Source organism: Artemia franciscana, chromosome 8 (assembly GCF_032884065.1).
Source record: "Artemia franciscana chromosome 8, ASM3288406v1, whole genome shotgun sequence".
NCBI lineage: Eukaryota > Metazoa > Arthropoda > Branchiopoda > Anostraca > Artemiidae > Artemia > Artemia franciscana.
Genome location: NC_088870.1, coordinates 52880816 through 52907192, shown reverse-complemented (window position 1 = coordinate 52907192; position 26377 = coordinate 52880816). Strand labels below are relative to the sequence as shown.

At 36.9% G+C, this 26377-nt stretch overlaps 1 protein-coding gene across 1 annotated transcript in view; it reads left to right on the top strand.

Moving 5' to 3' along the window:
• LOC136030715 (kinesin-like protein KIF20B) overlaps window positions 1-26377 on the top strand; it is a 66955-nt gene that overhangs the window by 7482 nt on the left and 33096 nt on the right. Inside the window, exons 3-5 of the mRNA XM_065709787.1 lie at window positions 355-671; window positions 15528-15721; window positions 20850-20960. Of these exons, the coding sequence (XP_065565859.1) occupies window positions 355-671; window positions 15528-15721; window positions 20850-20960 (622 nt within the window). The remainder of the gene's footprint in view (window positions 1-354; window positions 672-15527; window positions 15722-20849; window positions 20961-26377) is intronic.

The following is a 26377-nucleotide window of genomic DNA, read 5'->3' as shown; positions in this document are numbered from 1 at the left end:
CAAGGTTAGATGACAATCTTACTACTTACCCCATAAAAAAAAGACATAGGAACTGAAACGTCGACTCAAAGCCTTATGCTTCACCAACGGTTCTGGAAAGCCCTTTCTTTTATAGATTTAGGTTATAGACTAAATTATTATTTTATAGATGTTTTTATAGATTAAATAACTAAATTATAGATAAATTAGATTATATATTATTGATTAAAATTAAAATTAACTTTCTCTTATAGATTTTATAGATGTCCTTTCTATTATCGATTCATTACTATAAAAATTAAGCAGAAATACGTAGTTAATTTTACGTATTTCTACACTTCAACTTACTAATTTAAATTTAATTCCTTTTTTCAGGGATTCAAAGTTGACCTGTGTTTTACACAGATATTTCAATGGCGACTCGAAAACAACAATGATTGTCAATATTTCCCCCGACTCGAGGCTCATTGAAGAAACTATGCATGTGCTAAAGTTTGCCGCTTTGGCCCAGAAGGTAGAGATCCCCAGAAAAAGGCTGCAGATGCCGCTAAATCCTATTAAAAGGGAAAGGGTATCCAGTTTGCTTCAGAAGAGACGATCCACCTTAATGTCTTTCAACCCTGGTTTCAATTCCACAGCGAGACTCAGTTCAACAGAAGGGCCTTTTAGCTTTCGATCAAGTGTTGCCACAGGTATTTACTTGCTCTTAGTGAATAGAAAATATGCCAGAATTTATAAGGAGATAAACAATGATATACGCTTGATCGATTTAGAAGGAACATTAGCCAGTCAACACCTATAGGGGGTGAAATACCCCCTCCCCTCCGCTCGTAAACACAAGTAAACAACAGAAATGCGCATAAAACAAAAATGAAATAGTTTGTGGTAACGAAGTGTAAGTAAAGAGCGACATGGTTCAATAGTAATCGAAACTCTAAAACACGGAATTTTTATATTAACAGATATGCCAAAATATTTGAATTATTATGCTGATTCTAAATATATAAAATTCATTAATTTAGTGTAACCCATCAAAAGCTATGAGCCTGAGGAAATTTGCTTTATTTTCGAAAAGGGGGAGGGGACACCTTAAAAGTCAAGGAATCTTAATGAATATCACATCATCAGATTCAACGTACCCGAGAACTCTGTAGTAGAAATTTCAAGCGCTTGTCTGCAAAAATGTGAAATTCTGTATTTTACATGGAGAAAGTAAGTAAGTAAGTACTTTTATTACCCGAAAATTCGCTGGAATTACATCGGAGTACGAATGGCAAAGGAAAAGAAAATCACACTACGAATATAATTATAAGTATACGCATAGTATATACACTAACAAAACTACTGACACATGATAGCTAGACACGGGTTCGTTCTTCCCTTAGCCTTTTCCAGGAAACTCTCTACGACCCGGTTAATGCAAACTGTTGAATCGGACACTCCGTAATTATGCATGATATACGAGTTCCTCATCCACGGAGGACGACAGACACTGGGTGGACGACAAATAATTCCAAAAAGGTGCCATATACAGTACATGTGGGGCAATGGCATTAGGCAGCGACGCAAGATATCTACAGCAGAATCGATGTCTGTTACTGATGATTGATCCGTAAGAAATCTGGATTTTCTCCTCTACATGTCGCACAAGCAACGTGCCTGTCGAGTAGAGGCTTTGACCGATTGGTAAACCTAGGTAGGTAATGCTCTCACATGGCTTAACAGCTGAATTGCCTAAAGGAATTTCTTCCTTGTAATACCCCGAGTAGAAGAACAGTGCGGCTGATTTAGACACATTAAATGATAAACCTATTTTATTATATTCCCTACTCAAAACATCAAAATTCTTCGATGGTCGATCGGCAGACCTGTTCAAATTAAGTAGGTCGTCAGCATACGCCATCAACGAAACATCATTCCCTTTTGAAACACATGACGTAGCTACCTGGGCTTGTGCCGGCAGAACGCTATTGTTATACAAACTCAGAGACACAACTGAGCCTTGCCTGACCCCTTTACGAACCGGTACAACAACGGATTCAGCCGGACTTGAAGGTATTTTAATTTGCGCTCTAAGGCTATTGTGCATATAATAAATACACAGCTCTGACAATACACAGATTTAGCCCTTGTAATTTAGCCGCTTCTAAAAGGATTTGCGCATGCACGGACGAGTAGAGCGGCCTGCTTACATAAAAAGAACCAATAGCTAATGGGTCACCCGTTGCCTCAGAATCAGACAAAATAGCAGCAAGGGCGAACAGAGCATCAGCGCAACCAAGACCTATTGCAAAGCCAAACTTGTAGTTTGGCAATGGTTTCTAACATTCGGCAATATAAGCGTTTCAGAAAGCTTACATAAAACTGGCGACACAGTTTTTGGGCGATAGGAGGAGCATATATTAGCTGGCTTCTATTTTTTCAGGATAGGTGTAGGTTGTCTTCTACAGAAAACATCGGGCACAACGCCGACTACGAATATGATCTGGTTCAATAATGTTAACATTTCATACAAAAGACGAATACCATTCACCAGGTAAAGTGCACACAGACTGTCAACTCCGTGCGTTTCAACTTAAAGATATTTGCAGTTACATCCGAAACAGTTACGGTAAAGTCCGGAAGATTCGAATTCGATATATGGCCTTGCTGCACTGGGATCTGGGGCACTAAATTTGCTCGTAAAGTAGGCTCGCCAGTATTTTGGGTCACATTCCATGGACTAAGGTGTTTCTTGGCGGTCTTTCACGCGATCTTTCCATAGACGACATGGATCGTTGATTATTCTCTCTATATATTCATGTTTCATATTTGTACGATGCTGCTTGAGGGCTTTCTCAAATTTACGTTTCGTGAGTACATGGAGACAATTCAACACACCGGAAATTGGGCGAGAAAATCTCTCAAATAAATTTAACTATAAATTTATCATTAGAGGGTATAATTCAATGTGAAAATAACAACATTAAAGCAATGCAATAGCCTTATCCCATTAAGAGCAAACTCAGCTGCAATAACTTTGGAAATAACATAGATGGCGTCCAAGAAAAATGGATCCGTGATAATTTTGTTTTGTTTTTTATCTTTTTTTTCCAGTGGTGATCCAACCGAACCATAAGTCCTAGAATAACAGTAAAGGCCTCATTCCAACAGAAATTAAAAGTTCTATCGCCCTTTTTAAGTGATTACGAAGATTGGAGGGCAACTAGCCCCTCCTTGCCCGATTTTTCTCTCAAAGTCGACCTATCAAAATCTTCTAAATTCTAAGATACCCATTTTATTCAGCATAGTTGAAAAGCTCAGTAAATATGCCTCTGGGGATAACTTGACCCCACAGCCACTGGGGAACGGTCTGTAAGTCATGAAGTTTGCCCATTGTCATGTATAGCATTTGTTATTGGAAAGTTCACTGATTTTCTATGGCACTTGGTATCTACCAAGTGACATATAGCGATCGCAAATTCTGTCGATCGGTCTGTCTGTCTGTCCCGGTTTCGCTAGTTTAGGCACTTCCAGTTAAGCTAGGACGATGAAATTTGGCAGGCGTATCAGAAGCCAGACCAGATTAAATTAGAAATTGTCGTTTCCTCGATTCGGTATTCTGGAGGGAAGTGAGGGGACGTTAAACCAGAAAAATTAGAAAAAAAATGAGGTATTTTAACTTCGAACGGATGATCGAATCTTAATGAAATTTGATGCTTGGAAGGGTATCGTCTCTCAGTGCTGTTATTTTAAATCCCAACCGGATCCGGTAAGATTGGGGGGGGGGACCGAAAATCTTGAAAAACACTTAGAGTGGAGGGATTGGGATGAAACTTGGTGGGAAAAATAAGCCCAAATCCTAGATACGTGATTGACATAACTGGTTCGTATCCGCTCTCTTTGGAGAGTTAGGGAGAGAGGTTAAATTCTAAAAAAATAGAAAAAATGAGGTATTTTTAACTTACGAAGTAGTGATCGGATCTTAATGAAATTTGATATTTAGAAGGATCTTGTTCTTTAAAACTCTCCTGATCCAGTGACATTAGGGGATGCTGGAGGGGGAAACCAGAATTTTCGGAAAACGTGAAAATCGAGGTATCTTACGAATGGGTGATCGGATCTTAATGAAACTTATACATGTATAGAACTATATTTTATATATATATATATATATATATATATATATATATATATATATATATATATATATATATATATATATATATATATATATATATATATATATCTATATATATATATATATATATATATATATATATATATATATATATATATATATATATATATATATATATATATATATATATATATATATATATATATATATATAGAACTATAATGAAACTATACATATGTAGAAGAATCTTATGTCTCAGATGCTCCATTTTCAATTCGAATCGGATCCGGGTACATAGTGGGCTGGGTGGGGGAACAGAAATCTTGGAAAACGCTTAGAGTGGAGAGATCGGGATGCAACTTGATGGGAAGGATAAGCACAAGTTATAGCTACGTGATTGACATAATTGGAACGGATCCGTTTTCTGTGGGGGAGCTTGAGGTTGTTAATTTGGAAAAAATAGAAAATTGAGGTATTTTTAACTTAAGAACGGATGACCTTATCTTAATGAAATTTAATATTTAGAAGGAACTCATGTCTCAGAACTCTTATTTCAAATCCCGACCAGATCTGTTGACATTGGGGGGAGTTGGAGGGGGAAACCGGAAATCTTGGAAAACGCTTAGAGCGGAGATATCGGGATGAAACTTGGTGGGTAGAATGAGCAAATGTCGTAGATACGTGAATGATGTAACCGGACTGGATCCGCTCTCTTTGGGGGAGTTAGGGGTTGGGGTTCAGTGCTTTGGCGAGTTTGGTGCTTCTGGACGTGCTAGGACGATAGAAATTGGTTTGCGTGTCCGGGAGCTGCACAAATTGACTTGATGAAGTTGTTTTCCCGGATTTGACCATCTGGGGGACTGAAGGGAGAGGTAAAATTAGATAAATTGAGGTATTATTAACTTACGAGTGGGTGATTGGATCTAAATGTATTTTGATATTTAGAAGGACCTCGTGACTCAGAGCTCTTATTTTAAAATACTGACCAGCATTAAGCCTCTGACTTTCCTTTTAAATCAATCTATTGATTCTTAGAATTTTGCTAGAGCTCATGTCATATGAGCTCTTTGCAATTCCGATCTCGTCACAAGTGCCATATGAGCTCTCAGCTTTCTTTTTTTCTTTTTTTGAGGGGGGGGGACTTTTTGTCATGTGAAAAGAACATTTCATGCAGGAATATTCAGTGGGAGGAAGGAATTTTCTATCGAGGAGGAGCCGGATTTTTCGACATTATTTAAAAATGAACAGAAATTAAATTAGGAAAAGATTGTTTCAACTGAAAGTAAGGAGCAATACCATAAATTTAAACGAACAGAAAATATTGTGTATACGAAAAAGATTGCCCCTCCTCAAAACCTCGTTCTTTACGCTAAATTTTGACGTGTCCGAATTCTTTAAGAACGACTCTTAAAACACAAGGACCGTTTAATTAGAGTAATAAAGCTCTTAAAAATTCCATAAAACACTTTAGTAAAGTGTATAAAGAGTCTGCAACCAGACTTGAATTAAAATGGAATAGTTGTGTTGAGGCTCTTTCAGGTTCAGTACACTCGGTTCTTCCATTATAATGGAAAATTTCCCAATATATTTATACTTATTTAAGTGTATAAGTATCTTGAGGAGGGGTATCCCTTTTCATAAATGTAATAATTTCTGCTCGTTTCAAGTTTTGATAATGCTCCTTACTCTCAGTTGAAAAAAAATTATTTAATGATATTCTAAACAGATAAAAATAGACCTCACCATTAAAAGTATATGATATAGATGTACTATATGTGTCCTATCTTACAAAAAAACGTGGGGTATCCTGGTGCCTTTAGGCTATCAGGATATTTAGGATATTAGGCAATTATAATGTTTGGCTACTTAGGCTATATTTATGATAGCTTTAATGTTTACTAAAAGTCTCTGAGACTGAGGTTAAACTCAGAAACTGAGGATAGACGAGCAAAAGCACCAAACTGATTGATATCATAATAATATTTCAATTGGACGTCTGTAGTACTTATACTTTGTCTTTTGTTCTGACTTACCGGAAGTACTCATAGAATACTGTAGAGAAGGGGGGAGAGATTTGACAGCGTGAGTAAGTAGGAAAAAGTTTTCTTGGAAAAATTTATTCATGACAGGCAAGTGGGAAAAATTTATTCTTAAATTAAACTCTAATTTTCACGTTGGGTGAGATTTTCTGAGGTACTCTAAATTTTCTATTTTTTTTTCTAATAGCTTTGGTGAATCAGACCGCCTTGACTCAGTTTTCGGTTGATTATTATTATCTTCAACTAGCTGTTGGGGTGGCGCTTCGCGCCACCCCAACACCTAGTTGGTGGGGCGCTTCGCGCCCCCCCAAGCCCCCCCGCGCGCGTAAGTCGTTACGCGCCATATTAGTTACGCGCCATTGTAGTTGTGTCCCTGTGTCCCACCTGTGAATATAGATAGATTTATATATGTGTTTCAAACTACGTAAAAATTGCGAATATACAACATTCTTGGCTTTCCCATTGTCTGTCCATATACAAAGCCGTATGTACTAATAATGACGTCATATGCAAACGCTCTTTTTACAAACAAACAAACATGCATACACACAACTCGTTTTTATATAGATAGATAGATAGATAGATACAATACAAATTAACAACGTAAAACTTGTGAATATACAACAGTCTTTGCTGTCCCATTGTCTGTGCGTATAAATAGATTGTCAGGTTTACCGACCCTCAAAGATGCAACATACAATTGTACATTGGTAAAGCAATCTGTATTAAGATCTATACCGCATTTTTCTAGTGATTGCCCTTGAGCTTTGTTGATGGTGGTTACAAATGCTAATCGAATTGGGAATTGCAATCTTTTAAATTGAAAAAGCAGATCCGTTGGAATCATGGGAATGCGAGGAATAAGAACAGCCTCACCCTCATAAGGCCCTGTCAAGATTGTGGCCTCTATTAGGTTTTCCATTGTTTTTTTTTTACGGCAAGTCGCGTGCCATTGCAAAGCTTTGGTGGGTTGATATTTCTTAAAAGTATTATTGGTACGCCTATTTTTAGTTGTAGCACGTGTGGTGGAAACCCTGAAGGATCTATGGAATTTAAAAATTCAGATGGATAATTAACCGCTTCATTTGGTTCCAAAATACAAATTAACTGCGTAAAACTTGCGAATATACAACATTCTTCGCTGTCCAATTGTCGCTGCATATAAATAGATTGTCAGGTTTACCGACCCTCGAACATGCAACGTACAATTGTCCATGGGAAAAACAATCAGTATTAAGATCTATACCACATTTTTCTAATGATTGACCTTGAGCTTTGTTAATGGTGATTGCAAATGCTAATCGAATTGGGAAGTGCAATCTTTTAAATTGAAAAGGCAGATCCGTTGGAATCATGGGAATGCGAGGAATAAGAACAGCCTCACCCTCAAAAGGCCCTGTCAAGATTGTGGCCTCTATTAGGTTTACCATTGTTTTTTTTACGGCAAGTCGAGTGCCATTGCAAAGCTTTGGTGGGTTTATATTTCTTAAAAGTATTATTGGTACGCCTATTTTTAGTTGTAGCACGTGTGGTGGAAACCCTGAAAGATCTATGGAATTTAAAAATTCAGATGGATAATTAACCGCTTCATTTGGTTCCAAAACTTTGTCGACTGACTTGTAAAGGACTGCCTGGTCTCGAATCTTGGTCAAAACAATATTGTTGATTTCGTGGACGTCTATATTTTTGGGTGCGAGAATCGCTCTTTCACTTAGCCATTTATTATTTTTATAATTTTTTAGAATATTCGGAAATACTTTTTCAATCAATTCATTTTTGGATGTCACTAAATTACAGAACTCAGCAGGTAGTTGTATACGTCCTGAAATTGAGTCTACTGGGAGCTTTCCGTTTCCCATTGCCAGCAATTGATCTGAAAATGTTTGACCAGAGTCATCGTTTTGCAATCGGACACGCATATTTGTAGTTAATTTTAATGTTTTTACGTGTGCCCATAAATTAGAATTTTTCAGGCAAGCATTCATTTCGTCTGCAGGAGTTGATCTGGGTATTATAGGTAATGTTTGCCTGAAATCTCCCGCAAGCAATATTAATGTGCTGCCAAAGGGTTTCGACTTCCCTCGCAAATCTTTCAAGCATTGATCCAGAGCCTCGAGCGATTTTTTGTGTGCCATTGTGCACTCATCCCAAATAATAAGTTTGCATTGCTGCAATACTTTACCCATCCCAGATGATTTGGAAATATTGCACGTGGGAGTTTCTGTAGAATGCAAGTTCAGAGGCAATTTCAAAGCGGAATGAGCAGTTCTTCCACCAGGCAGCAATGTTGCGGCTATTCCGGACGACGCAATTGCCAACGCTATATCATTTTTTGATCGAATCGATGCCAGAATCAGTTTTATCACAAACGTTTTACCAGTACCTCCTGGCGCATCCAAAAAGAAAATTTCTCCAACGTTGTTATCGACACAATGCATTATCGTATCATAAATGTCTTTTTGTTCCGACGTTAACTCGGAAATGTTATTTTGTACATACGACAATAGATCACTCGTACTGTAACTTTGTTCACGATCCAATTCTACCCATGTCGAAACAGCAGCGATACGGTTAGGTGAAGGCATTCCCAAATCCTGAAGAGGTTTGTTTGCCATACGTACGCACAAATCTTCTATAACAACTAAAGTGTAGTTATAAATTTCTGATGTAAAATCAAAAGTCATATCTGACGTGTCTAACTGTTTTCGATGGAGTATATCTTCGGACATTTTTGACTTATATTTTTCCCATAGCTCTGTAGGAGCTGATGGAGAGCAAGTTGTTAAAATGATGCCAAACAATGCACGAATTTGACTTGGGGTTGACGTTTCGCACGCGTCATTGATGCAGTTATCCCTGTGTTGGTCATTCTCCAATAAATTCAGAGCTTGGCATGCACTACGGTAAGTGTCATGTATAGTACCATTTACAGTCCTCAAATACTCAAAGGATGTCGGACCGGGTGCATTCACCAAAAGCAGGCGTAGAAAGAAGCATTCATGTTGATTGGGGTGAACGGTGTAGAGTCTTCCTATCGTGGTATCTTTGAAGATGGTAGGTTGGCCGTCGACTGACTTACCCTGTTTTCGACGTTCAAATACTTTATTTTTAGTATTCCACGTGTAATACGAAGGCACTTCAGTATACAGCAGTTTTTTTGCAAAAGAATCATTTTTGCAAAGCGAAAAAAAAGCCGTTAATGTTGTATCCGGTGGATTCAGGACTCTTTGTTGCACGTTGGTTTCCGTGAAATAAACACGTCTAAGTGAACAACAGCTGGACTACGTTCATGTATCGGAAATGAAAGAATTTGCCAAACAGCTTCATTACTGCTTATGTATCTTCCAGCCTGATATTGTACGATTTCATCGAAATCTTTGATTTCGGGCTGCAAGCCAAAAACTGCCATGTCACTGCCTTTGTTGACGTATTTACATATGTATTTGATTGCCTTTACGGAGTTACAGTATTCAACGTTTATGTGTGCATTAAATGTTTTTGATAATAATGGGGAATATGGAACAACCCACTGGTTATCTACTTCGATGGTGGTACCGTTACGCTTCTTTATTATTGCTGTTTTACCGCCATCTTCAGTAGATCTTCTTCTATATTGTGGGTAACCATCATTGCCAGTAATTGTGTTTGATACTAAAAGTCGAGGATATTGCTTTGTGCACCTTCCTTTGGCCATGCATGGTGAATTTTCGTTCAGTGCACCGCAAGGTCCATGTATCATATTTTTTACAATAATATCATGTAACCCCTTATCGACATTTTTATCAGGTATTTCAGCGGAAATCACATCATCAATTTCGTTCGAAGTAATTTTTTTATGTAGCCAGATTAGTATATGTGCGTGTGGCAAACCTCGTTTTTGCCATTCCACTGAGTACATCCAGCATCGCACTGACCCAAACACTTCAAGTTTTACAATGTAGTTTATCAGTGATTTCAACTTTTGCCGGAAGACACGGGCCGTAATGTCATGCCTATGAACCGCCGATTGTCCTTGAAGTAAAAGCTGCAGTATCTCGTCCCAAGATTGATTACATGTAAATGTAATAAATAAATCTGGACGACCATAGAGACGAACATACGCAATAGCATCTTGAGCATATTCATGCATATGACGGGGACTGCCAGCATATGACGAAGGTAAAATTGTTAATCTTCCAACGTTTGTGGTATTACCGTCATTTATAACTGCATCTCGCAAATGAATGTATTGTTCAGAGCGGAGCTTGGTCTGATTCAGGCGGATATATAGCAAACGTTCTGATTCAATTTTAGCATACATATCAACGACAAATTGGTGAAACAATTCACGGCATTTTAAAATATAATTTTCTTCATCCTGCCGAATCATTAGTCTATAGGAATAATAATGCATTGCACTGCATTTCTTATTCATTTCTTTGTTAGTGGCTGGATTCATCAATTTAATATTAAAGTGATAGCCGTCGGCTCCATCCCAAAAAATGATAGGATATTGTAGGGCATCGTAGCATCGATGAATTTCAGCAATTCTTAACAACTGAGCGTTTCGCTTATGAAGAATAATATCTCGAGGTAAAAACTGATCACCGACCATAACGATTGCCACTTCGTCGATAGTTGGAGCATTGTATCTACGCACATGTTGGCCAGGAGGCGTTTTGTCAGCGGAAATAACAATTTTATGTGTATCAGTAGGCATCAAATCGATGGCTGTTTTGAACAGACGCACTACATTATTATTTTCGTGGAAAAGATGTTGCAATTGGGAAACGATTGTCCTTTCAACGTTGGGAGAAATTTCGCAACGTGCATTCAATTCAGAATTTCTATCACTGATGAAGTACAATTGTAAAAATTTATGATTCTCGCCTGAGAATGGTAGAAGGGACCCTGCTCTATGATAAATTTGCCCTTTTACTTTGAAAGTAGACATAAATTGATCTGGATTTTCGATTTGGGCTCCAAACGACGTCATTTGGAAACATGAGTTGTATTATCTGATTTTTGACAAAAAACGCTTAGATTCTGACGTAGTTCCAGTAAGGAAAGTCTTCAATGGCTCTGGTGGTGCAGCCAATGGAGGAAGTTTAACTTTTTCTGGGGCGCAACACATTCCCATTGTTTCACCATTGAATTTCAAGGCCTTGCAATAGGGACAAATTTTAGACATTGTCCCGATTTGAACACATCTACTCAAGCTATAATCATCGACTGGGTTGTACCTGAATGCCAGGCGATAACTTTCAGGTTGCTCTGATTCCTCGGCACGCTTTCTTTTCTTACTTTCTCTATCAGCAGCAAGCCTGATTTCTTGCTGTTCTTGTGATTCCTCGGCACGCTTTCTTTTCTTACTTTCTCTATCAGCAGCAAGCCTGATTTCTTGCTGTTCTTGTAATTCCTCGGCACGCCTTCTTTTTTCACTTTCTCTTTTAGCAGCCAGTCTGCTTCCGCGTTGCTCTGGTAGTTCCTCGGCACGCTTTCTGTTCTTTCTTTCTCTATCAGCCTCAAGCCTGTTTCCTTGCTGTTCTTTTGATTCCTCGGCACGCTTTCTGTTCTTTCTTTCTCTATCAGCCTCAAGCCTGTTTCCTTGCTGTTCTTTTGATTCCTCGGCACGCCTTCTTTTTTCACTTTCTCTTTTAGCAGCAAGTCTGCTTTCGCGTTGCTCTGGTAGTTCCTCGGCACGCTTTCTTTTCTGACTTTCTCTATCAGCAGCAAGTTTTTTGGCATAGACTCTTTGAGCATCTTCATCGGCTTTTGCCATGGTAAGTTCATCAGTCATTGTAAACTTAAACATTAATAGATTTCTACGTGAACATATGTCTTAAATATCTTGAATGACGTCACCGTCAAAGCAAAAATGACGATAACTAATTTCATGACGTCAGTCAACACAGAAACATGACGTCACCTTATCCACAGACAGACACACAGACAGACAACCTATTTTTATATATATACTAGCTGTTGGGGTGGCGCTTCGCGCCACCCCAACACCTAGTTGGTGGGGGCGCTTCGCGCCCCCCCCAAGCCCCCCCGCGCGCGTAAGTCGTTACGCGCCATAATAGTTACGCGCCATTGTAGTTGTGTCCCTATGTCCCACCTGTGAATATAGATAGATATATATATATGGTTTTAACTACGTAAAACTTGCGAATATACAACATTCTTTGCTGTCCCATTGTCTTTGCATATAAATAGATTGTCAGGTTTACCGACTCTTGAACATGCAACATATAATGGTCCATGGGAAAACAATCTGTATTCAGATCTATACCTCATGATTCTAATGATTGCCCTTGAGCTTTGTTGATGGTGATTGCTAATCGACCATTCCCTGTCCCGGTGTCCCGGTCGTCATTGACATCCCCCTGTTTCCCCCGGTGTCCCCGTTGTAGTTGTGTCCCTGTGTCCCGGTCGTCATTTATATTCCCTGTGTCCCGGGTCCCGGTCGTCATTTGTATCCCGGTGTCCCGGTCTGTATATACATTCGTTTTTTAGTTTTGTTTTTCTCCTTTATTTTTTTCCTTTTTTTTTCTTTTTTAGCTTATTTAGATTTTTAGATTTTTTAGTTTTTTTATTAGTTTTTAGTTTTTTTTTCTTTTTAGTTTTTTTGTCCCGGTCGTCATTTATATCCCCCTGTTTCCCCCGGTGTCCCCGTTGTAGTTGTGTCCCTGTGTCCCGGTCTTCATTTATATTCCCTGTGTCCCGGTCGTCATTTGTATCCCGGTGTACCGGTCTGTATATACATTCGTTTTTTAGTTTTGTTTTTCTCCTTTATTTTTTTCCTTTTTTTTTTCTTTTTTAGTTTATTTAGATTTTTAGATTTTTTAGTTTTTTTATTAGTTTTTAGTTTTTTTTCTTTTTAGTTTTTTTGTAGTTTTTACCTTCTTTTTAGTTTTGTTAATTTTTTTTTTTACTTGTGTCCTGGTCGTCATTTATACTCCCTGTGTCCCGGTGCTTTGTTGATTGCTAATCGAACATTCCTTTTGTCCTGGTCGCTTTCTCTTTGAGTGTCGTCATTTATTTTTTTCTTTTTTAGTTCTTTTAGTTTTTACCTTTTTTAGTTTTTTTTAGTTTTCAGTTTTTTTAGTTTTTTACCTTTTTTTAGTTTTTTTAGTTTTTTTAGTTTTTTAGCTTTTTTATTTTTTTTATTAGTTTTTAGTTTTTTTGTAGTTTTTGCCTTTTTTTTAGTTTTTTTAGTTTTTTAGCTTTTTTATTAGTTTTTAGTTTTTTTTGCCTTTTTTTAGTTTTTTTAGTTTTTTAGCTTTTTTATTTTTTTTATTAGTTTTTAGTTTTTTTTGTAGTTTTTGCCTTTTTTTAGTTTTTTCAGTTTTGACGTCACCTGATCCAGTTTTTTCAGGTGACGTCACCTGATCCACGATCCACAGATCCACAGACAACTTATTTTTATATATATAGATAGTTTTTTTTTTTTTACTTATGTCCTGGTCGTCATTTATACTCCCTGTGTCCCGGTGCTTTGTTGATTGCTAATCGAACATTCCTTTTGTCCTGGTCGCTTTCTCTTTGAGTGTCGTCATTTATTAGTTTTTTCCTTTTTTTTTTTTAGTTTTTTATTGGTTTTTACCTTTATTTTAGCTTATTTTTCAGTTTTTTCCTTTTTTTTAGTTTTTTTTTATTTTTTATTTTTTTTAGTTTTTTACCTTTTTTTAGTTTTTTTAGTTTTTTTAGTTTTTTAGCTTTTTTACTTTTTTTATTAGTTTTTAGTTTTTTTTTGTAGTTTTTGCCTTTTTTTAGTTTTTTCAGTTTTTTTTTAGTTTTTTATTGGTTTTTACCTTTATAGTTTTTTTAGTTTTTTAGCTTTTTTATTTTTTTTATTAGTTTTTAGTTTTTTTTGTAGTTTTTGCCTTTTTTTAGTTTTTTCAGTTTTGACGTCACCTGATCCAGTTTTTTCAGGTGACGTCACCTGACACATCCATCCACACATCCACAGACAGACAACTTATTTTTATATATATATAGATAGATTAAGAATCTAATTATATTGCTCATTATAGATTTATTTTATCTCACTCATTACAATATGCCTTAATTCAGATATAGGGCATCAATTTTAGCAACATCAAAGAACCCTTGGACGTTTGATGCTAAAAGTCTCATTTTGCAAGTCTGAGCTTCGGCTAACAGTCTCAAAGACAGAGGGCTAATTCGCAAATTTTCCTAGCACCACTGGGAGCTTGAGAAGCAATTTTAGTAAAAATTGATAGAAGATCTTTGATGTGTCAACAGTTCGAAAAGCTGACCAGAGGTTAGCTCGAAACAAAAGAAACCTATGCTCGCTTACTAATCAAATTGTGAAGCAAATTGCGAAGGTATCTAATCAATGCACGTACGACGTAAGTGTGCATCTTGTGCCCACAAGGATTTCAATCAAGGCAGTTAGCACAACTGGAAAATTCAAAGCTGTCAAAATATTCAATGAGACTTCATTTTACTGAAAAATAAAATCATTTCCCTCTTATCTGAGGTAAATCAAGGGTTAATTCTCAAGATTTGAAAATATCCAAAAAATAATCTCTTAAAATAATTTTTGGCCTATCTTTCATATGGAAAAGATTTGCCAAAACTGCTTTACTTCATTTAAATCAAAAGGTCGTCTGTTGACTGTGAAATTCTTTTGAATGTTTTTAACTACAGTTATTCTGCACATCTTAAAGTAAAAAAACAAAATGTTTCCTTGACATGTTTTATTCTCAACAGACCCAATTCTAGGCTTATACCAATTAATTTCTAACGAAGATAATTTCTTAAACCATTGGCCTTCTATGATATAAAGGAGAAACAATCAAAAGTGTTTTTTTAGGGCCAAACGAAAATACTGAAAAAAAAAACACAAAAACACATGATGGCAGATCAAACTTTTGAGTTTTGTGCAAATTGTGGATATTGGTAAATAACTTGGTTTACGATTGTCAGGTATTTGGTTTTAATCCTTCTAATTTTGCTTTTATTGAATTTTCTTTTTTCATTGGTCTTTATTGTTTTGTTTTGTTTTTGTTTTTTTTTTTTTTTTTTTTTCACTGAGTCTCAACTTTTTTTTTTTTTTCTTAAATAATTTTTTTTTGTTCGGAAGATGAGAGGCGATTGTTCTCTGGAAATATTCCATTTGCGTGTTTTTCTTTAGTATTTTCCTTTGACCTCAAAAAAACTTTTTTAATGATCGTTTCTTTGATCCATCTTTGATCGTTTTAGATATATAATATCTGACAAAGCGCCCCTTTCTTAACTTAGCTTCTACCATGTGTCAATTCTCTCTTTTTTTCTAATTTTGATCCTGTACCTTATTTTCAGTTGTTTTTAATTCTATTTGGTTTTGATTATGCAATTTTTGCGAATAGAGTGTATTTATTTCAATTTGTTTTCACAAGCTACTCTGACAGAACTTTCTGAAGAAATAGAAGAAAAGCCAAGTGCTGGAGAGCTTACTTATATAAAAGAAAGTGAGAATGAAAGTGAAAGTGAGTCCGAAGATGAAGAGTCGAAAGTAGAAACAGCTGTCAGAAAAGATAGTGTAGAAGCTCTCAAGAAGAAGGTTTTGATGCTAGAAAGGAAAATTAAGGAAGTGAGTACAAATACTTTTTATTGTGAATTAAATAGATAAATAATTTATTAAATAATAGTTATATTACAATATTTCGCTCATTATTTATAGAAGATTTTCAAATAACTATATATATAATATAAATAATACACTGTCAAATAAAAAGCATAATACTTATTTAATTCCCATCATTCCTCATGGGACGTTTTGAGGCCGCTTCTTTCAAAATTTTGGACTAGTGCTGGATATGCTGTTTGGTCAGGCACAGTTCTGGATAGTTGGGTAATATGTTGCCCATCAAAGTTGTTAATCCTCTCTTACGAGATCTTCCATCGTCGAAGCCCTTGGTCAACGCCCTTCGAGCGAGATCTTGGGTTGTCGAATGGATTCCATTCTCTTGACGTGCCCAAACCGGCGTAGTTGCTGTCTATTAACTGTGTTTAGGTGGTTTGTTTTGTCTAGTGATTTTACTCTTCTGCGGACTTGTTCATTTGTGACACGGTCAATGTATTTAATCTTTGCTATCCGGTGTAGGCATCTCATTTTGAATACAAGAAGGATTCGCTAGTCTTCATCTTTTATTGTCCATGTTTCACACCTATACAGAGTAATGGGTATGATCAGGCTGTTAAAAAGGTGAGGTTTCAGATGACGACTAAAAAGATGAGGTTTGAGAGGACGATTTCCATAAATGTGTTAGTCTTCTTAGACTAGATCTGGCTAGGGCAAGGCAGTGTTTAATGTCGGTAGTGTGGCATTATCAGCCGTTAATAAACTACCAAGATAAAGAAATCGGTTGATTGTTTCTACTTGCTCCCCATCAGTTATTACAGGGGGGGGGGTATGGTGTCCTGGTCTTTGTATGATGTAAACATGACTTATGTCTTGTTTGTATTAATCTAGATCCTAAACGAATTCGTTGCTTTCGAAATGTTGTCTTCTTGTCTTTGGAGATCTTGGGGGGTTGTGGCTAGCTGGTCGGCATCATCAGCGTGCGCTAGTTTGCAGACTAGGATACCTATTTTTGCCCCACACCCAATGGGTGTCAGGGTGAGAATGGCATGCTGAATTAGGTTGAACAGATGTGGGGATATAATACATCCCTGGGCGATTCTGGAAGTTGTTGAGAATTCATCAGAGGCCATCTGTTGTCAGAATTTGCCATGAACTTTTTGTACATGTCCCCAACGATTTTGACGATTTTGTCTATGACACCATAGTGTTTTAAAATATGCCAAAGACCTTTCCTCTATAAGATGTCAAAAGCCTGTCGGAAATCAATGAATTGTTTATAGAGCTCTCTTTTAAACTCGATGTTGCGTTCCGTCAGTTGGCACACAGTAAAGATTTTCCCAATAGTAGATCTTCGTGGTCGAAACCCAGGCTGAACTCGTCGAGTTCAGCCTTCGTGGTCGAAACTCGTCGATAACATGAGCGGTGATTGCTTGTATTCTATGGAAGAGGATCTTAGTCAGGATTCTGGTTTGGTGGTTTTTTTGCTTGAGTTTCCTTTTAGGCTGACCTTGTTTGATCTTTAAATTTTGGCATTATTTTACTGAATTGAATTTTTTAATTCATTTAATCCAACTTTAGTTACAAAATCTTATGTTTCATTTCTCGTCTTACATTCTCTGTAAATCGACAGCGCTAACAGTGCATTTCAGCCCTTGATGTGGTCTTATTATCTCCTCTTATCTATAGAGGGCTAATTCACAAAACCTTGGATGTTAAAGATCCACATGATAGGCTTATTTTAAACCCAAATGGGGCTATTTTGTTTCCAGTAAGGTGCATCTGAGTGTCTTCAGACTTTTTTGAAGACTTTACAAATTTTGCTTTCAGTTAGATGGGCGAGCAGTGATCCATAAAGCACCACTGGTCGTAATTTAGTTATTAAACTGGCCTTATTCTGTTAAAGCCTTGTTTACTCCTACAAACAGACCAGACTCTTCTGAGAACAAAGAAAAACAACATTTGTAATAGACCCCGACACCGCACCGCTAATGAAAGACGCGCCTTCATCGAGAAACATTTTCGCGGCGCGCTGGTTTGCCGCCTGTACCGTTGACGCGTCAATGTACCGCCTGTCTATCTATATTTACCCTTACGTTTTTACGGTAATCTGTTGATTTCGGTGTACTAAGTAACCTAGCGTCCTAAATACCTTTTTAAAAGTTTATTGACGTTGAATTCTAGCCGAAAAGTGAGAATAAGAGCTTAGAGACAGAGTAAGCAGTGGTGTATTTAAGGTGAACGCCCCCAGAGCCTCCCAGACCTCTCTGAAATCTAGGAATGTTTTTTTTAAGAGTTTATTCTATTCCTTACAGCAATCCCCTTGATTTCTTAAAGTATAATTTGATAATTTATTCGAAATGGTTCGCAGCAATAGAAACTTTTCTCTTTACAGATCTTGTTTTGCTTTTATACATATATTAAGATTGTTTACTTTTAAAATATATCTTACATCGTGAACCATAATTTGTCATTTCCTCAGTTTTTCCATCCCTGTGTTTCATTGTAAAAATTTTTCAAAATTTATTTGAATCTTGGACTAAGGATTATCAGTTTCCGAATTTAGCCAATTTGGCGAAACTACGAAAATGCATGTTAACGAATTTGTCATTTAACCATATTCGTTCCAGAAAATTCACTTGGATTTCGAAAAAAAACAGGAATGTAATTAAATTCTTATGCAAAATTCAGCCAAATTCTCAACTTTTTCAAATTTGCGGGATGATTATAAATTTTGATTATACTAATAAATTTTGAATCTTCTCTGTCGGATCTTTGAGTTGGAATAGAAATCAGATTCAAAATTTTGGACCTTTTGAGATTCTGCTGTAACTATTCTTTTTTTTTCCTCTCGCTGATTCGGTGTAATTTTGGAGTTTTGATCTAGATTTTACTGAATCTAAAAATTTAGGGTCCTGTCTCTTTGCGACGCCCCTGCCCGATAGAATGGAGACAGAAAATATCACTCATTTGCTTTTACGGCATTGGGGCTTCCATTGTTAAATTTTGCCTCAGTTGAGGTCTCCAAACAAGGTCTAATTTCACTGCTGTAAGGTATTAATAAGGCAGACTTTTTGTCTATTGTTTTTCTTCCTCTTCTCTCAAACGAACTGAGTCCTTAGCATCTGTGTTCTGTGGCACACAACGAACAAAACTGCTTCAGGATTATGACACACACTGGCTATGATAATTTGATCACTGGGCTTCATTGAGTACAACAAAACACAGACACGGAGGAAGCGAACGCTACCGTTTATTGAACAGGAAGCGATTAAAAAGTGTGAAAAAAGACTCTTGATTATACAGATTTTTAAATGTTGTTGTTTTGTTGTGTTTCCTTGAATCTACATGTATCATTGTGTAGTACACGCCCTTGGAGTTCTGATGGGCTCTAACAAACTCTTTTGTTTATTCGAGTTCAAACGATACATCACTCGGAGTTGTTTTGAAAAGATTCGAAACTCGTTCCTAATAAGAAAATCGGTGTTAGCTGGCAGCAAGCTGCTGGAGAAGATCAATGGCGTATCACAGCTTGCCACTGTTTTCCCTAAAAATCATCTATTCGCTGCCGAAAAGAAAACCGACATGATGTCGGGGTCTACTTCTTAATGTAATTTGTTTTAGAGAAAGCTGTTTTTTTTTTCTGCTTAAAATGATGCTAATGGATATGACCAGGATATGACCTCTATGCCGGCCTTAAAAAACCAATAACTATTTTCCCTAGATAAAAGGTCTTTTATGGGATATATAACTATAAATGATGGCCACAAAGTAATATATAACTTTGTCCTTATAATTGACTTTTCAAATAATTCGTGGTATCAAACTGTAAGTAAGGAGTGACTCGGGTCAATCATAACTGACACTTTTAAAAACAGACTTTTGTCAACAATATATGCATGAAATGAAGTGATTTTTCATACTTATTCAAAATATATTACGTTTGTTAGGTTTAATGTTACCCAGAAAAAACTGCGAACCCAGAAAACTTACCCAATTTTCGAAAAAGGGGGAGAACACCCTGTGTAATTCAAGCTATCTTAATGAAAATCGCACCGTCAGATTCAGATTACCGTAGAATTCTGCTATAGATGCTTCCGCATACATGAATGTGGAATTTTGCTTTTTTTTCGCTAGAAGAAGGATCACGAATACATTTCCCCCTTTTTTTTCTTTCTTTCTTGTATCCCAAAAGATTGGAGGGCAATTAGCCTCCCTACCATGCGCCTTTTTTCAAGAGACATCTAGTCATGATTTTAAGATTGCAATTAGATTCAACATAGTTGATAGTTCCAATAGCTGTGTCTTTGCGGTATAAGTTCCCATAGTCCCTGGTGAATGGGCTGCAAGTTACGGAATTTTCGCATTGTTCACATAGTCTGGTCCTATTTATTACTGGGAAGTATAAGCAGATTTTTTGAGGGTATCCTCTGCGGTGATGATTTTCCAAAATAGTGTTTTCCGTGAAGAGGAGATTTTCCATCTTGTAATTTTTCAGGGGAAATTTTACTCGAGAAGGAGGAAGGCAATTTTCTGGCATGATTTGAAAAAGATCAGAAAAAAAAACAGTTCAAGTGAAAGTAAGGAGTAACTTTAAAGCTTAAATCGGACAGAAAACATTCTATATATGAGGGGGGCCACTCCTTCCTCAACCCTCAATCTTTATGCGAAAGTTTTAATTTTTGTCAAAAATTTTCAAGAAAGGCGGTTGAAATATAAGGGCTGATAAATACGAATGGAAAAAATATTTGTGAATGAGCGAGGGCTGAGGAAGAGACAGCTCCCTTCATATATGGAATAGTTTTGTTTTGTTTTAAGTCTTAATGTTGCTCCTTATTTTCAGTTGAAAAAACTTTTTTTAATCCTAAATATATTGGTATATTTTTCGAAGACCACATTGCCTTTCTATGACGAAGAAATAGTAGTTCAAATTGGGATAAGTCCTTTTACTAACAGTGAAAATAAATACAAATCACTGAATTTAACACTTTAGTTTGTCTGCTAGTGACGATCACTTATATGTGATAAATATATACAGAACTTTTTGTATCTGTTTTCACTGTCTAGTAAAAGGACTTATCCTTATTTGAACTTTTATTTGTTTCTTAATATATTGACTTGGTTTTGCTTATTTTAGATGGAAGAAGAAAACGAAAACCTTGAAATAGACTTAAGAGAAGAGATTAGCAAAGAATATGAGGATATATTCGCTCAACGAGAAAAGGCCTTCACAGAATATGTGGAAGAGGTAAGTTCAATTTGAGTTTAGAGTAAAGCTAAACCCTAAAGTCTTATTCACAGGGGTATTTAGCTAGGTATGCAACATATAAGCATAATAATTATCGACTTGTAATAATTTCAGTCTTGTTTGAGAGTTCATACAGTAAACACCTTTATTGGATACAATCTGGATATAATCTCATTGTACAGTAAGACTCAATCGTGATTCCCTATGGACTTCTTTTAATCAACCTTTAACTTGGATTATCTAGTTATTCTATCTCATTATACAGTAAGACTCAATCGTGATTCCCTATGGACTTCTCTTAGTCAACCTGAAATTGTTTGAACTTGGATTATTTAGTTATTTGATCTCCCTATGGACTTTTACTGAAAATATTTCTATAATCAGAACTTGAATAATCAGAACTATAATCTTTCATTCGTGTTCGTGGTGTAAAGACCATTTAGTCTAAAAAGGATAAAACTAATTGGACTGGTTTGACTGGATTTTATTATTCAATCTAGGTCGCATTGCAAAGTGAAATAGCTAAACGGTTTTTGGCTCGCCCGGAGATTTACTGTTTACCTGTGCTTGATTACATGCTGCATTAAATCAATAAGGAAGTGGCTTTATTGCAATCATTATGGCAGTATCACAAAAGAACTTTGATGAAGCAGTGAAGATTTTAACGGAAAAACTTGATGCTGTAATCTGTTCTCAAAAAGACATCAACAAGTCCATTCAGTCCCTTACGGGGGAAATAGCTACGCTAAAAAAGGATGCCTCCGATCGAGGTATAAAAATTGGGCAACTGGAAAAGGAGTTGGAGGATCAAAAATTAAGGTGTGATCAACTGGAGAATCAGGTACTGGAAAGTGATGTCAAGGACTGCAAATTGAATTTGTTAATTCATGGCATGCCTACTGAGCGGCTGTCTCAAACAGTTGAAGAAAATGTGAAACAATTTTTATCTGTTACAATGGAGATAAGCGACCCCATTCGGATTACGAAGTGCTACCGCATGCTCAGTGGTTCCAATGCTCCGTCTCGTCTGTCAGGCCACGTTAACGTTACTAATCGAAGGCCTCGTCCTGCACCTGTATTTATCTCGGTTGTAAACGAACAGAACATTCAGAGGATTCTCAACTCAGTTCGTAAATTGAAGGGGAGTGGCATTCGCGTGTGCACGGATCTTCCCCCCAAGCTAAACGCTACTCGAAATGAACTTCTTACGAAAGCAAAGGATTTACTTGAATACGATTCCGCAAAGTTTACGTGTGTTAAACAGAAGGGCTCGAAGCTTTGGCTTGAATCCAAATCCACGGCCTCGTCACCCTGGGAGAGAGTGATGGGCTAGTTTTTGCTGTCCCTTTGTGATTATTATTAGTATTGTGATAGAAATTTTGATTGATTTTCTTGCCACTTCTGTCACAGTGTTGTGTACATGTTGGGTTCTACAACCTCGTTTTTGCGTATAATCTTTTTTTTAGTTTTCTAGTGTTAGTAGGTCTAGTGAAAAAAATATGGTTTCGAGGTCTTGTTTGTTCTCTGGCACTTTTTTACCCTATTTGCCTGATTAGTGACGCGATGCCATTTCCATTTTTCCGTCGTACCTGCCTGGGACATAAGGTAAAGATGAAATTTATATATAACACGTGAGTGGTGGGGAGTCTAGGGGAAGATTGGGGAGCCGCCTCGGTGATCAGCTTGATCTAAAAAATATTTATTATGATTTTTCCCCTTTTGCTAAAGGTGTTTATGATGATCATTTAGCTAGAGAGAGAGAGAGAGAGAGAGAGAGAGAGAGAGAGAGAGAGAGAGAGAGAGAGAGAGAGAGAGAGAGAGAGAGAGAGAGAGAGAGAGAGAGAGAGAGAGAGAGAGCGAGAGAGGAGGAGAGAGAGAGAGGAGAGAGAGAGAGAGAGAGAGAGAGGTCAGTATATTTAAAAACTATCGTAGCATAGCTAAATTCAGTTTTTTCACAAAAATCATACATTTAAACAAAAATCACACACTACGACTCTGCATTAAAAATGAATGTGAAGAAAGGCACAAAGGAGTTGGCGTAACGATTAGTTCGTACTTTAGGGGGTACAAGTCAGTTTTGTGACCGAGTTCGGTTATTGGGAGGGGCTGGTTTGGGTAGTATTGATCGGTGGCTCTTATTGGCCAGGACGGATTTTCCAAATTGCTGAATAAGGTGTTCAAGCCGGGCTTTAAGTGGGGATAAATTTAATTTAGCGAGTGCTTGATCATAGGGTATGTCATGGTTTCGGAGCATAATCCTTGTTGCTCTTTCTGGACGCACTCTATTTCGCGTAATAGGTACGCTGTGCAGATAGTAGATGGACCCCACACCGGGCACGCGTACTCAAGCAACGGGCGAGCATAACACATATAGGCATGGAGAAGACTTTCAGTATCACACCCAAAACGCCTCATTTTGGTAAGCGTCTGAAGGCTAGAGATGGCATATTGGCATTTGTAGAACAGTCTATCTTAACAAGGATACGTTGATGGGTGAGGTTTTCGGAGCAAGACTAGTTGACCTTAATGAAACTATAACCGGGATCATCAGCTGACCTTGTTTTCCGCCACGCTTGTAGCATCGCTTCCGCTTCTTACGGTTAGACAGGAGCTCTTGGGGCAGTGGTCTGGCGTTCTTCCGAGCAAATTTAATGCTACGAGTTCTGTAAAAAAAAGATGGCGCCATAGTTAACTCGGGTGAAAACAGTCCAATTAAGGCTTCTTTATCATATTTGAATGGCATGGCACACACATTAGACGAACTTAATAGTGTCAATAACTATATTATAAATAGTATTCTTTCGTTATATTGCGTGAAACAGGCACAATTAAGCTAAACTTAGAATTTTTGCAAGAAAAAGAGATGGCGCCACAGTTAACTCAGGTGAAAACAGTCCGACTAAGACTACTTTATCATATTTCAATATGATATTGACTCCCAGAGTATTTCATATGATAGGATTCAGTCCAGAGTAAACTCTGGGACTGCTGCAAAGCGTCAACCAGAGCCATCTGACGTATCAGCTAGCCATCCTGCTACTGATTTTTTATTTGAAGGGGATTTAGGAACACATGTAATTGATGGGAACTTAGATCAGCACTTTTTAACTGCAGAGGTTTGGCTAGTAGCGACGAGTTTGTTTCGTAGTTACTTTCTAACTATAGGGTAAGTATCTTAGGCCTATGTAAAACGTTTTTTAAGTGATGAAAATGCAGAATTCATGAATTGTGATGGATTTAAATTTATATCTAATAATAGGGAAAATAGACAGGGTGGTGGACTTTTTGTTCGGGATGATATTCCATTTGTTGTGAAGAAGCAACTATCTAAGCATGACCAAGAGATGACTTTTGAGAGCCTTTGCATTGAGTGTGTGATTGATAATAGGAAAGTTCTTGTTTGTGTTGTTTATCGATCACCATCGGCTTCGTTACAAGAGTTTTTGCGAATTTATGAATGCTTCATTGAAGATGTGACTAATTTGAATTCTGAGCAAGTTCTGGTAATGTGTGATTTTAATATTAATTTATTGTTAGCTCAGACAAATAGACCGGGAATTTCTAATCATTTGCATGAAAAATCGCTAGAGTTTCTGTGCATGAACCTGTCAAAATCGCTTTTACCATCATGCAGGTCTGCGACCCGGGTTACGGAAGATACGGCTACTCTCATTGATAATATTTTTTCTACTATCTTTCGCATATTATATTTACAGATGTTTCTGACCATTGTGTGGTAGTTGCCGATGTTGGAATTAATCAAAGACCAAAATTTTCGGAATTTAAACAAACTTGAAAAATTGATAAAGAAGGAATGGATAAATTGAGGAACCTTTTGTATTTAAATGAATGGACTGCAATTCTAGAATGTGAATGCCCTGAGATTTCTACGGCTCTGTTTTTAAAATATTTCGGTGAGTGCTTGGATGAAGCATGTCCATTGAGGCGCATTAAAATAAAAAAATATACACTCCCTAAAAAAACCATGGATCTCATGCGGGCTTCTACATTCTACTTCAATAAAAAATAAGCTATTTAAAATATCTATGTCATTTCCATCTACTATAAATAAAGAAGAGTTTAAAAAGTATAAAAATGTCCTTACACAGTTAATTCGGAAAGCAAAAGCTAGATATTTTGAAAAATCATTTGTAGAAGCTCGTGGGGATCAAAAACACACTTGGAGACTTATTAACTCTCTGTTGGGAAGGTCTCAGAAATCTTCATTTCCGAATGAAATGTTACGTGGTGATGGTACTTTTTCTTCTGATGAGCAGGAAATAGTGAACTTGCTCAATGCTCATTTTGTAAGCATCGGTGAAAAAACAGCTAATGCATCTCATGTTTCTCCAAATAATAATCATAAGGATTTATTTAAAGATCACATGCCCCCTCCCTCTGATAAAAGCATGTTCCTTTCCCCGGTCACTGGAATTGAACTAAAACACATCATATCTAAAATGAAGAACGGTTCATCTGAAGCCCTTGATGGATCTTTGACTAATTTGGTCACATAAATATTCCCAGTTATATCACCGGTGTTATGCCACATTATTAATCTTATATTTGTAACTGGTGTCTATCCTTCAACATTTAAATCAGCGAGAATTGTGGCCCTACATAAAGGTGATGACCCGAGGCTTCCTGCTAATTATCGTCCTATATCGATACTCTGCTTTTTCGAAGGTTGTAGAGCGAGCACTGTATAACAGAATTTATTCTGTTTTTGAGAAATTCGATTACATTTCTAAACTTCAGTTTGGGATTAGAAAAGAGCATTGCACTGATCATCCTATGGCTATTATTGTCCAACATATTAGTGATTGTCCTGACCGTGGCGAAACGCCTGCAACTATATTTTTAGACATACAGAAAGCTTTTGATTCTATTTCTCATCAAATTCTTTTGTATAAGCTTTCGAATGCTGGTATTCGTGGTAATTGCCCTAGGTTACTTGAATCGTATCTTCATGGGAGGCAGCAGATATTGTATCGATAAGATATTTGGGAGTTGTGTTTGATGAGAATTTGTCATGGGAAGAGCAAATCAATCTGGTTAGAGCAAAGTCTGCCCGTGGAGTTGGTATAATGTGCAGTCTGAAAAACCTTCTTCCATATTGCGCTCTTAAATCCCTTTACTTTTCCCTTGTGCAATCCCATTTTGATTATGTATCTATTATTATTTTGAACACTTTTAAAAGTAATGTTACCCCTTTACAGATTATCCAAAATAAATCAGTTTGTATCCTTAAACCTTTTCTGCCATCACCATCAAACTTCCACTTAAAATCCAAAACAAAGACCCTTTTTTCACTTCATAATATTCTTCCTGTTCGGCAAAGTAATCAATTTTTAAGTGTTATGTTTAAGATTAAGCTTGAACGAGAAAAGCTCCCCATGTATTTTGCATCGATGGGT